Source organism: Alternaria triticimaculans (genome assembly GCF_023758025.1).
Source record: "Alternaria triticimaculans strain BMP 0046 chromosome Unknown scaffold_12, whole genome shotgun sequence".
NCBI classification, from domain to species: Eukaryota; Fungi; Ascomycota; class Dothideomycetes; order Pleosporales; family Pleosporaceae; genus Alternaria; species Alternaria triticimaculans.
In genome coordinates this window covers 166,454-179,042 of record NW_026055969.1, presented here as the reverse complement: position 1 = coordinate 179,042, position 12,589 = coordinate 166,454, and the positions used below count along the sequence as shown (strand labels likewise).

Genomic DNA, 12,589 nt, shown 5'->3' with positions numbered 1-12,589 from the left:
AGAGCTGGGCGGTAAGGAACCTGCGCCTACGGTATGTAGTCTTCTTCATAAATGCATTTCCGATTGTTCCAGAGTTTGGGTCCGCGTCTTGTTTGCTCATGACATGTGTGTTGAGTGGTTATGCCATCAGCAAGGTATGTTCCTATTCGAGAGGCCACCCTCTAGACGTTAGCTTGGATCCTGCGTGTCAACCTCAGCAACGACACTACTCATCCACATATGTCCATCTGCAATCATCTCTACACCTGGCATTGATCAATTCCATCTCAAGAACGACCCTACACACACGGCAGACATGCAGCATATTCACCATCCACAGAACACGATATACACTTCCCCGACCTGTAAAATGTCCTCGATTGCGCAAGGATACATAACTTTATTTGATATTGATGTGTTCAATATTTGTGCTTGCTTCTACCGTAGAGCGGCAGAACATTCCGTCGAGAATGTGTAACGACATGGACTGAGGAAGCTAGAAGTGAATAGAAACGGTGAACAATGTCAATGCCTGTTCCTACAGCTAGCGCCCGCCGAGATGCGAATTTGGATGTGTATGTATACTGTCATCTGTATGAGGGCTGAGAGCATCATAACTCTCGCAGCGAACGCGCAGAGACAGTTGTAATGTTTGGGGTGGGGCGAAAACGTAGTACTAGACCATCACCAACCATCGTTATAGGCCGCAAAGTCAACATCGAAGCCATCTTGCCCTCTATATTATCCCTCCTCTAACCCCACACGTCACAAGACGACTCACATGATGTCAAGAATTGACTTTGTAAACTTATCATTTCGCTACCTCATCCCAGAGAGCCCCAGCCTTGTACAAGCCAAGCCAATAGGGTCAAATCCGCTCATCTTTTATCTATACATAACTCAATTCCTTTCAATGTCCATTTGGTTAACCAGTAACAAACATCGCAAATGAGCCAGCCCATGGTTCGAGTTCCGCACACTGGCGAGCCAAGAGGAGACCGAAAAGAGGGGAACAAAACAACGCTTTGGTGGCGTACCGAGATATTCCGTTTGAACCGAGAACACCGCCGCGCCGCTGATGGAACAAAGAAAACAGGTACAAAGAAAACAGAACTCCAAGGTGATGCGATAACATGCACGTGTCGCGCGTAGCAAGAGCAATAACGCCGAGCAAATGGGAAGAAGCACAGAGCGCTTTGCGCGAGCGCGTGGTTCGTGCCGCTGATTATGACAGGAAAGTCAGCGACATGTTTTCGGTGAGTAAAACGACCGATGGGTGTTTTCCTGCGTTTTTTTCCTTTTTGTTCCTATGGCGTCTCGCCTTTTGCATGCTCCTGGTCGCATCGTAAAGCTTGGCCTGCTCTGCCAACCCACAATATAGCTTACAAGCGGATCCTGCGTTGCTCGATGTTCAAGCACAATTTTGTGATGTATTCCAACTATCCAAAAGCACATGGTGGGTAGCCATCGGATAGCAATGTGGGTAATTCCGCATCAATGGCAAATGCAAACATCTAGCCACCCTTGCGATCCGCAGCATTGACGGGCAGTGGCTCCCCCGATGCCTTCTGGTCCGACGCCCTTGGCTTCTTGTTCTTTCCCTTCTTACGGGGTTGCTGTTGTTGCCAAGAGTTGGGACTGTTCCCCGCTGCGTTCGACTTGTTCATCCTCTCGTTGCTTGAAATGCTCTTCTGCTGCTGCCCGTTGCGGTTCTCCTTGGTGTTACCATTTGGTGCACCTGTGAGCGACGCACGCCGATGTTGCTGATTGTTTGACTTCGCCTGCGACTTGTGACCGTTGTTACCATTGACAAGCTTGCTCGACTCAGGCGACCTATTGGCGGTAGGGGAAGGCGTACGCGTCTCAAATACGGGAGACAGCAGTGGTATGGTTGCAGATTTGATCTCTTGAGGGTGTGCTCGCTGCGCGTTTGAAGTTTCCAGAGGAGGCAGACCGTTAGTGTAAGTCGGGGTACCCCACTGGTGAGGAACAGTGCGAGTTGGTGAGATGTCGTCGCTACGGTCGCTTTGATGGCCATTTGTGGTCTCGTAATTCACCCAGCCTTCACTAAACGTGGGAAATGATGGCTGGCCTTCGCCAGGGAGGGTCAAGCCGTTTGTCTCCATCGGTGGGTTGCCATTCATGGAGCCATTAACAATGGGAGGCCCCATGTTTTGCACTGCTTTCTGTCTCTCCATCTCTTGGAGAACCAGTTGCTGACGTGCTTGGAGTTGCTGGATCTGATGTATGGCCTGGTCATTTGCGTAGAGCCCAAGTGAAGCTTGAGATGGCATATCCGGTGGTACAGTTTCGACCGTGTCGCTCCTGTGACGAGGCTGGCTTGGAAATGAGCCATTGACAATGACTGGACCGTTGTCGACAGGTGGACGGACGGAGTCGATACGTGATTTCCGCAGCTCAGGGGTGGCCACCTCATTCGGCTGACTCACGCCAGTAGAGTAGCTTCGCATATGTCCGAGCGGAGAAGGAGACCGTGTCACTCGACGTAACGCAGTGTTCAGGAGCGGCTGCGTGATCTCTGGCGATACGCGTCGGCGACGCTGAGCCAGTTCGCTAAATGACGGAATCAATGGGACAGAGTACTCTTGTCGCGGGCGTGCCTGTGGCTCTACATAATAGCCAACATACTCCTTAGGCGAACTGGTGTCGGAAGATGGAATCGACTCAGGCTGTGATAGATTTGGTTTTGTGGGAATATCCGACGTCATCTGCGGCCTCAAGAGATCCTGCGAAGATCGTGCGATAGGATAGCCAGCAAAGCTTCCAGAATCAACGAGTTGGGGTACAGGTGGATATCCCACGATGATAGGCTGTTGTCCCGCACTGCGAGGAGGCTGCGAATGCGAACGAAGGGAACTTGTTTCGCTCGCATTCGAAGCGCGATGCACTCCTCGGTGTACACCAGGTATGCTGTTGCTCAAAGATGGCGAAGAAGGATTGGTTCGAGACCCATCTTGGGAGCCAATGGGATCCGATTGGGGAGCAGTAAAAAAGCCAGGATAATGGTATAGGAAGCCCTGGGGAAGAGCGCTTGGCGGTATCCCACGCTCAGCCAAACGAGGACTTTGTCGACCATTCACATAGGGCGACTTCTGCGGCGATCCATTTGTGCTGTTAGACGCTCTGCCCTGCGCTTGTGCTTGGGCAACGGCGTGAGCGTGCATCTGCGCGGCTCGCACTTGATGTGCTTGCTGAGCGTGTTGCTGAGCAGCAAGCTGAGCACGTAGAGAGTTCGATTGCATTTCCAACATCTGGTACTGTTGATACAGCTGGTCATGTAGCTGGTCATGAATTCCTCGGGGAAAGCTGAAGTATTCTGGACCAGCGCTCGCTGGAATAGGTGGACTATGCAGAAACGGTGGTCGACCCTGACCGTAGTTGGAGCTGCCGGAAGATCGCCTACTGCCTCCATGCTGGCCTTTTAGGTTGAAGCCGCCTCTACCTCCTCTCGAATTCAGGCCACCTCGTCCGTTCCGGTTCGGAACGCTGGAGGTAATGATGGCTTTCTGGGATCGCGGCTTCTTGAAGATCGCGTTAGACTTCTCTTCTGGCGGATACTCAAATTGCTCGCAAGCTTTGTCAAGCTGCTGGCCATCTGCAAGGAGGTCGAAAGCGCGGCGGAGCTCCAGGTGTATGCCCCGCCATGCATAATCGTCCGCGGAATTTCCAAGGTTTCGATCGGTATTGAAAGGCTCCTCTACACAGAGGCGATTGACACCTTCCTTCTGGCCACCGCCAGGATGCCACCCCTTCTCCTCTCTTGGTATCCGTTTGCCTTGACGTACTGATATCGTTTCTTTCTCATAGTCGATTTCGTGACCATAGAGACGGAAGAAATGGAATAGCAACTGGCCCAAGCTTTCCTTATTGTCATCTCCGTAGCCTCTCAATCTGTCGACGTCGTCGGCGAAACTCGATAATGAAGGCTGGCCGGTTGTCTCGTCTAACGCTCGATCGGGAAGGTCATGCAGGGTAGGGAGGACCGGTGGGTCCCGGGTCTGGAGGAAATTGAGGATCAAGCATATCCATGTATACGAGCTAATTGTGCCACCAATGCCTGAGCGATGTTAGATTAGGAGGAGACGGGTATGCGACAGACTGACCAGCATCGTTGAGGATCCGGCGCTTTGTCCAGTGCTTGATTATCATAGCGAGCGGCCGAACACGATCGTCGAGCTGGATGTATGTCTTGATCATGCGCGTATTCTCGATTGCTGCGACGTTGTTCACATTGATGTCGCAGGAGATTTGCAGCTCAGGGTCCCAAACTTTTACAATCCGCACTTTGGCTGCTGGTATGCATACCACACGTTCCATGCCGTCTAGGGAGATTAGTCTAAGTCAAGCTGAATCATGGTAGCAACGTACGTTTGTCCAAGGCCTCAGCCAGGGGGTGCATTTCTTCGAGCCTTTTCATGGGCGTTTGAATGCAAATGTCGACTGTCCATGTTAGTGCGGGCCTTTTGATGCGGGTTGGAACATACCATCGCTTTCGGAAGTCCACAACATGTTGCCAGAGGAGCCAAAGACGTGGACCATGATCTTGGTGCCTGGGAACTCGGTTTCGAGTATGCCCTGCATCTTCTTTATGAAGCGTTCTCGGATGTGGGTGTCTTCCTGTTTCGGCTCTAACCGGTCGTATAGCTCTCGCATGTCTCCGCTCAACTTGTCATCCTCGTGGGGATCCAGACTCTTCTTGGGCTCCTCTTTGGTTCTTTCGAGTATCTCGTCTGATTGGTAGGGCATGCGTCTCCGGCCCAGCATACCGACGTTGGTCTCGAATCTGCACTTGAATGGGCGCGCGGGTCTCAGCGTGGGCATGGTGCCGTTTGCTTCGGACGAGACGGAGCGTGGCGAATGGCTGCCCAGTCCGCCGTTTGGCGACGGGGAGCGTGAGCGCGTTGTGTATTTGCGGGCGACCTGCAGGGGCGTCGAGGGGACGGAGTTGGAGTGCTGCGAGACGATGGACGGGCGCTGGGCGCGCGTCTGGGCGCCCGCCTCTTCCCGTTTGCTCGACATATTTGGCAGACGGTTTGATGTCATCGTGGGCGCGCTGGTGGGCACGCTACGCTGTGTAGCCTTATTCCCATCTGTGGTATTGTTGTGCGCCTGGGCCGTCTTGACGGGAGGCTTCTTGGAGAGGGTGCGGCCTGAGTCCCGCTGGGGCGGCGGGCTCAGCGAGTGGGGAGACACAATTACGGCGGGGAAGGGCGTGTGCGAGGCGGATGGATGCACTTCGTCGATACGCGCGAGCTGCAGGAAGGGGTGCAGCAGCAGCTGGGGCGGCACGTGGGCGTAGTGGATGTGCGGGTGCAGTGGGTGTCGAGGGAGCGGCAGGGGGGAGTAGGCGGGGGCAGCGAGGGCGGGCGAGGAGGGTTTAATCCGGCGAGGGTCGGAATGAATGAGCTGGGGATGTTGGAGGTAGAGATATTGTGGGTTGTTGTGGCGGCGGTCGCTCATAAACTTTAGTGGGCGCTCACTGGCTATGGCAATGGCGGTGCTCGCGGAGGGGCGGCGGCGGCTCGGGGGCTAGGGCCGTGGGCGGGAGCAGAGAGAGATGCTTCCAGAGCAGGTGAAGGCAGAGGGCTGGAGCAAAGGAGCCCGCGGTGAGGGCGTACTCGGAATTCGGCGTCGTGAGAGGGTGGTGCGTGAACCCCTGCCGTGAGAGCCTGGTCCGCACTCGTCGCTGCGAAGGTGCTAGGGATCCGGCGTCGACTGTGGTTCCGCCGGTCAGCGCTAAACAATGGCGGGATGCAGACGCAGACGGGAATCGAGGCACTGCAGACGGCGGGCGGAGCGGTGCAGAGGACGAGGTCGACAGTCTGTGAGGTTGTGTGCAGTGCAGCGGCATGCATGGGCATAGGCATAGGCATGGGCATGGGCATGGGCATGGGCATTTGGGCCACACCTAGGTCCTAACGAGGGATGAACGCACAGGGCTGCCTCTAATGCGCTTTGGGACGTGTGACGGCGACAGGGGCGCCTTCTCCATGGCCCATACACATACAACACGCCATGTAATCTATCCTCTGCTGCTCCATGGCGGGGGGCTGCCCGATGTCTTTCTGGCCTACACCACCAGCTTGCACTCCCACTCCCACCGCCATCACCACCGCGGCGCTGGCCTTCCCCGCGCCCAGAGCACTGGACAAGGGAAAAAGGGAAAAAGCACAATCCACGCCACACCGTCAGCCGTCATCAGCCCTGGCCGTGCTGGCTGGCCGTGCGGAGACGGTAGTGTTCAACGGGCCACTCCGCCGTGCTTCTACGCTACATGACAGCTTCCTGTAGAACTCCTGTTAAGCTGCAGCATGGGCGTCTCCTGTCTCGTGCAGCCCGTGTCATAGGACATGACGCCTACTCGTGAGATTGTAGGGGCTTGCTGCATCGCAGTCAGACCGCCCGCCATGTCCTCTGCCTCGGACATTGTTCACCAACCCTGTGTCACCGTGTATTTCTGGTCTCGTCCCATCTGCATCTGACCGGTATATCACCGCCGGAGCAGACGCAGGGACAGCACCAACGGCGGCATTTCGTAATGACCAAGGTACCCGCGCCTCCGGTTCCAAGTATAGCCACCCGCCAGAGTCTTGATGTCAGAAGACGGGCATTCTCGCGTTTGTCGACTTGTTTCGACGCGGTAAATTGGGGCTCCAAAATATGCACCCAACTGGCTACGGGCGGACTCTGTTTCAGATGCCGACTTTCGGCTCATCACGTGACGGCCGTGCCCATCATGTCCACGGCTACGCAGGCGCAAGCGCAAGGGGCCTTTTGGCTACGGCAGGCGCGTTGCACCGATGGGGAAGCGACTATGTCATTCCCTCCAGCCGAGGCATCTCCGCTTGAGGCGCATCGACTATGGCATTTCTCCGCCCACGACCATCTGTATTGTTCGCCGCCCGTGGACCTTCTCTTCGATCATTTTCTTCAGCCATGGCTCAGCGACGCATTGGTAGGCTGCTTAGCGACATCTTGTGCGACAATAGCTGATGGACCATAGCGAACCCCGCCCTCTTGTATGCAGACCACAGCCGTGACAATTCCCTTCTAATATCATTACAGCATCTGCGATCTTCAAGAGAAGTTTCGTCCAGCCATTTATGAGTTTCCCAAAGTCGTCTCCACGGCACAAAAGTTGCTGAAAGCGAGTATGCTCCACCTTCTTTTGTCCAACACCGTGTCCCAACTCCAATAAGACACCAACACCACCCTCTAGACTTGCCACCCGCTGAGCGTCAGCCTGAAGCTCTCAGGCAGGCTCACCAAAACCTTTCATTATACTTTCCGCCCCGCGTGCTGACTGCTGACCAACCCTTTCAGGCAAATTACTGAACATTCCAGTCTTCGCGACTACCCAGAACAAAGGTAGGTTACGGCTGTACGAACCGTATGTGAGACATGTACTGACGTAGTCCTTCCGCCTCCGTAGCGCGATTGGGCGAGACATGTCCGGAGCTGAAGCTGGATCAGCCTGATGGCATCAATACAGTCTGTCATCTTGACAAGACATTGTTTTCGATGGTGTAAGCCACAGCACAAGGGATCTGTGCGTCAATACTACTTGCTGACTCATGGTAGAACACCAGAAGTCAAGCAAGCACTAGACTCGCTCAACGCCTCTGGCCCACTCTCCTGCATCATTGTCGGCATCGAGAGCCACATCTGTGTCACTCAGACCACACTCGATCTCCTCCGGGCCGGACACCAAGTCTATGTCATTGCTGATGGCGTAAGCTCGTGTAATAAAGAAGAGGTGCCGATCGCTTTGGCAAGGCTACGCCATGAAGGTGCCGTGGTGACCACTAGTGAGAGCTTCATGTACGAATACGTTGGGGACGCTAGTACACCCGAGTAAGTGGAATTGCAGTGTCGAAGGGTCATCTGTTATGGACTAGATGGCTAACAATAAATAGATTCAAAGACATCATCAAGGTAGTCAAAGAGACGTCGCAAAGCACAAAAGAGGCAATGCAGACGCTTTGTAAAATCTGAGATGATCATTACCGAATATCGCATCGTTACCATATCAGTACCACTTCCAGTAGCTATTTTACAGATCCATGTCCATGAATAAAGCAAGCCCGTCCCAACCACCTGATGCGTAGCACTCGCATATCTCTCCATGCAATTGGAATCTCTCCAGTTTCGCGGCTCGAAACATCCCACCTTCATTTCCCCGGCCCATCTTCCTACAGCTCTCGGCCATTGACTGGGAGCATTGGCAAGGCCACGTTCTTGATCTCCCTCGTCTCAACAATTCCTGTCCCTGATGGCTTGCCGGCCTGTTTCGCGTTTCCCCTCCCTTCCAGACCTATGGCAAGTCTCCTCGGCGTCGTCCGTGGGGGCACAACTGGAGCAACCTACACTGACCCTCCATATGCCCCCATGCAAAGTAACGCTGGGTTCTGACACGCGTTTTGACTTGATACAAATCCCCAGAATATAGCCCACATTGGACCAGATTGATTACCTCGTATGTAGATTACACAGTTGCAGATAGACTTTACGAATTGGTCTTGGCACGGACGAGCGAGACTAAACACTGTCGACCTGTAGTGTTTGTGATAGCATTTCAAGTCGAAGAATGAGGTTATTGAGTTATTTAAGCCACTGGAAAAGAATACTTTCGTAGTGATGTGCCATTCCCTATCCACGAGAATAATGTATCGGCGTTGTGGAGTTCTGGCGTCTGCCAAAATCCATGCCAGCACACGCAACTTAGTCGCCTGGAGAGGGTGATACATATGAGTTGAAGAATTTCGTTGCAATATAGTGCGAATTTTTCTCTGTCGGCTTTGAAAGACGCTGCTTCCTATCCCGATTGAAACAGCTCGCTCTATGCATTCTTCACTCAAATGTCTACGACTCGTTCTTGCGTTCAAAATACACCGCACCATCCCCATAGCCTTGAACCTTCCCCTCCAATACCTCATCGATTACTGGTGCCTCGAAACCATATCGACCCCAAAAGTCTCCTGTACCATAGACGGAAACAAGACCAGTAGTTGCATATCCCTTGGCAAAAATCTCCAAGATCTCGTGAAGACATTGATACGCGAGTCCATATCTACGGAATGCGGGCAGAATAGCCAAGTCATGGATGTAGTACTGATCCGCATCCGGCCTGATTTCGTCGAGAAGCTGGTTGAGAGCTGGGGGCTCGCATTTGCGAATGGGATGCGAGACGATATATCCGCAAATTTCACCGGTTTCGTCAAAGAGACCTTGGCAGCCTTGCGGGAATAACCTGGCGCGTTCTGCGAAGACTTCGTCGCTTTCAGGGAGGTCGGGATGGATCTTATCAGCTACTTGGACGAGGCTGGCAATGTCACCGGCGGATAGCGGACGCCATACTGCTTTAATCTTAATGTCCACTTCCATTCTGCCTTGTCCGACTGTGACGCGCTGTTTGAATTTCCGAAGGTCCTATCGTGAGGTGGCCAGGTGTAGCCACGTACGAACCTTGGAACACCTCCTCAAAGGGTACCACCGCTAACCAAGATGCATACACAAGTCTTTTGAAATGAGTCTAGCAAAATGCTAAATTGAGATCCGCTGTTTAGATGCGCCCTTGAATAGCATTGAAAGGGGAAGCGCATTTGCTGCCGAAAATGACGTAGTTAATATCTAGACAGGTTAAAGTCCGTCGCTAGTGCTACGTTCAAAATCTGTTCCCTCACCCCGGGATCGTCGCATTTCCATTTTCGATACCAATCAACATCATATAGTTACTCCTCTTTCCCATGCATTGGTTAGTATTTGTGTGTAGGTCGCGATATTAACTCATCAATGTGAAAGTAAACTATGCGTGATGGAGAAAGTATGTCAGTGTGAGATTCGAAGCGCGTATAGTCATCCAATACTTCCAGCTGCACTAGTCACGACAGAACCACACGGCAGGGGCGAAGAACCGCTATATTGATCTTCTATCCAAGCCAGCTCAATCCAATATTCGACAAAACAGTCAGAAAAGGCATGCTTGCTAGCGCTATCTTAAGTCAGTTTCGAATTTCATTTTCAAATGCCATCTAATGGAAGAAGTTGGAAAAAGAGAATCAACCCAACTTGGGCATAACATACAGTGGCGGAGCCACGCCGGCAAAGGGAATAGCCGATTGAACGACGATGAAGCAAAGTGTAACCAGACGAAGAAGCGAACCAGGTATGGGATATCAGTAGAACAACGAATGTGAGAGTGAATAGTCGTAAGAAAGGAAAGGTAATAGCCCCGGGGCGAGCTGCGCATGGAGGCTTGCCACAGAGACGCTGAAATTTGATGATGGATCTTTCTTGGCGGAGCTTCTATGCTCATTGATCTTTGGAAGGACAGAGTTAGCAAACGAGATGCTGAAAAGCCGCTCGGCTATGTCCCGAAACGTAGACGTCCTATCATTCGAGTTCAGCAGCCCATGCATCTCCGCTCTTCACTAGCGATCACCTCGACGAGATCTGAGCTGCAGCGATCTCAGCAACCTCATCTTCCGGTCTCATTCTCAAGCCGCCTTTGACCTGAATGCCTTGCTGAACCCAGTCCAGCTTCTCAATGTCCTCCAGGCTCTTGCGACCACGTGAGGCCTTCTTCAGCAGACCCTCGACGCACTCGCGAGCGCCAGCCCACTCGTTGCCCTTTTCCGCATCCCACTCGCCGTCTTCGTCACCGAATTTGACCCAAGACCAATCGCATCTGGCGATACGGTGAGCGGCTCTACTACGAGACGCGGCCTTGCCTGGCGGTGGATCAAAGGGCAAACGTCCTTCCATGAGAGCATAGAGCAGGACGCCGAGCGCCCAGGCATCGGTTGAACGGCCGTCATATGGCTGACCGAGGAGAATCTCTGGAGCAGCATAATCTTCACTACCGCATCGTGTTGTCAAAAGAGGCGACTCGGGAGGAGCAGGGATGCGTCGTGAGAGGCCGAGATCCGTGAGTGTCGCTATGGCATGCGGATGGCACTGTGGGTTCTTGAGTAGAGGCACGGTAGACACAGGAATATTGAGAAGGACGTCTGGATGTCATTAGTACAGAGTAAAAGCGAAGAAACGTACCAGATGAACTGTGGCATGGTAAAAAGAATGGAAGCAGTACTTTCTAGCTTGATGTCGCGATGCACAATAAGTTGGGTATGCAAATAACGTACAGCGCTGACCATTTCGGCGAAGACGCGATGGACGATGTCGAGAGTCAGCTTGTCGCGATGGTCACTGGCTACATCAAACAGATCACCACCGGGACAGTAGGTAAGGACAATAAGAGCTTGGGCGTCATCGTGATCGAAGGCTTGGAGATGGACAAGAGAGGGGTGCGATACTGATCGGAGCATTTCGACTTCTCGCTTGAGGCTTAGTTCTACGCGCTCTTCGTCGGCACCCCCGGCAGGGCCATGCTCGACGACCTTGATGGCGACCAGTTTCCGTGGATCCAAAACGTTCTCATCGAGAGGGTCCTTTGCTTTGGTCTTCTCACAGGTTGCGAGGTAGACTTTACTGAAGGTGCCCTGCCCCAGTTGGCGGACAGGGCGCCAGAGCTTCTTCGTCTTTTGAGGCCCACACCGCACCACTATATATTGAGTCTTGTCATCTTCGGTCACGTCGTCTTCCTCGGTGTCGGTAACACTGCGGTTGCTTGCGTTGCTCGCGGGCGGGGTGGGAAGGCCGGCTGGCACATTGGCGGGGACGAGGCCTCGCTGCGTCGCCAGATATGTCTCGCGGTTCATGCGCTGCTGTATGGCGGGGTCCGTGTCGACGACCGAGACGTGCCGAGGGCGGGTGTTGTGCATTGAATCCGGGGTGTACTCGCTGATGCTCCTGTTGCGCTCGCGAGCAGCCTCGTTCCTCTGCTGCGAGTTTGCGGCGGCGGCCTCCATGGCAGCGGCCTTCAGGCCCGAGTAGCCCTTCTTCTTGAGCGAGGGCGAGGGCGACAGGGTGCCCTTGGCGAAGATGGCAAAGGCGTCGTCGCGCGAGGCGGCCGAGATGCCGCGCGAGCGAGGACGATGGTCGGCGCGCTGCCATGGGCCGGGCGAGTCGCCCATGACCAGGGGCGAGGGGAGCGGGGTGATGTCGCCCAGCGCAGCCAGCGCTGGCGACGAGATGGCGGACGAGGGCGACAGCGAGCCGAGACTGGCAGTCGACCAGGCGGTCCTCAGATAGCCGCTGTCCTGGATGGCAATCGGCGCCGTGGCCGACTGCCGCAGCGCGTCGCTCCCGCTGGGCTCCAGATTGGCGGGGTCGAGGGAGCGTGCCGAGTTGGGGTTCGAGGCGATGGCGAGGTCCGTGTCGAGCTTCAGCGCCGTCGACGGGGCGCGGACGTGATATCTGGGCAGCGAGGGATCCGTGGCTGCCGTGCCGGGCGCGAGGTCCGCCGTCGTCAGCGTCGATGTCGGGCGGGCAGTGTCTGGCGTCGCCTGCGTCTTCTGCGTCTTCTGCGTCGTGTCGGCGCGGGCAGGCGCCCGTGGGAGTGCAGGGCTGGAGGACGCGAGACCCGGAGAGGATGGCTCTGGGTCCTCCATGGTGTTGTGTCACGGCGGCCAAGGTCCAGTAGTCTGTCTGCGGGCAATGCCACCCGTGCACCTCCATGCACGTGCGCCTC

The 12,589-nt window shown here is 54.5% G+C and overlaps 3 protein-coding genes across 3 annotated transcripts; 1 reads left to right on the top strand and 2 right to left on the bottom strand.

Annotated features, from left to right (window-relative positions):
• Positions 1-1,493: 1,493 nt before the first annotated feature.
• On the bottom strand, positions 1,494-5,460 carry J4E78_007581 (uncharacterized protein; the record flags this gene model as incomplete). Its single annotated transcript, XM_049368186.1, has 4 exons — positions 1,494-4,057; positions 4,104-4,322; positions 4,369-4,440; positions 4,485-5,460. The coding sequence occupies 4 exons, from the start codon at positions 5,458-5,460 to the stop codon at positions 1,494-1,496; spliced, it is 3,831 nt and encodes a 1,276-aa protein (XP_049219840.1).
• A 2,061-nt stretch (positions 5,461-7,521) lies between these two features.
• Positions 7,522-7,995, top strand: J4E78_007580 (uncharacterized protein; the record flags this gene model as incomplete). Its single annotated transcript, XM_049368185.1, has 3 exons — positions 7,522-7,526; positions 7,582-7,854; positions 7,917-7,995. The coding sequence occupies 3 exons, from the start codon at positions 7,522-7,524 to the stop codon at positions 7,993-7,995; spliced, it is 357 nt and encodes a 118-aa protein (XP_049219839.1).
• Positions 7,996-10,437: 2,442 nt separating this feature from the next.
• On the bottom strand, positions 10,438-12,509 carry J4E78_007579 (uncharacterized protein; the record flags this gene model as incomplete). Its single annotated transcript, XM_049368184.1, has 2 exons — positions 10,438-11,009; positions 11,090-12,509. The coding sequence occupies 2 exons, from the start codon at positions 12,507-12,509 to the stop codon at positions 10,438-10,440; spliced, it is 1,992 nt and encodes a 663-aa protein (XP_049219838.1).
• Positions 12,510-12,589: the final 80 nt, after the last annotated feature.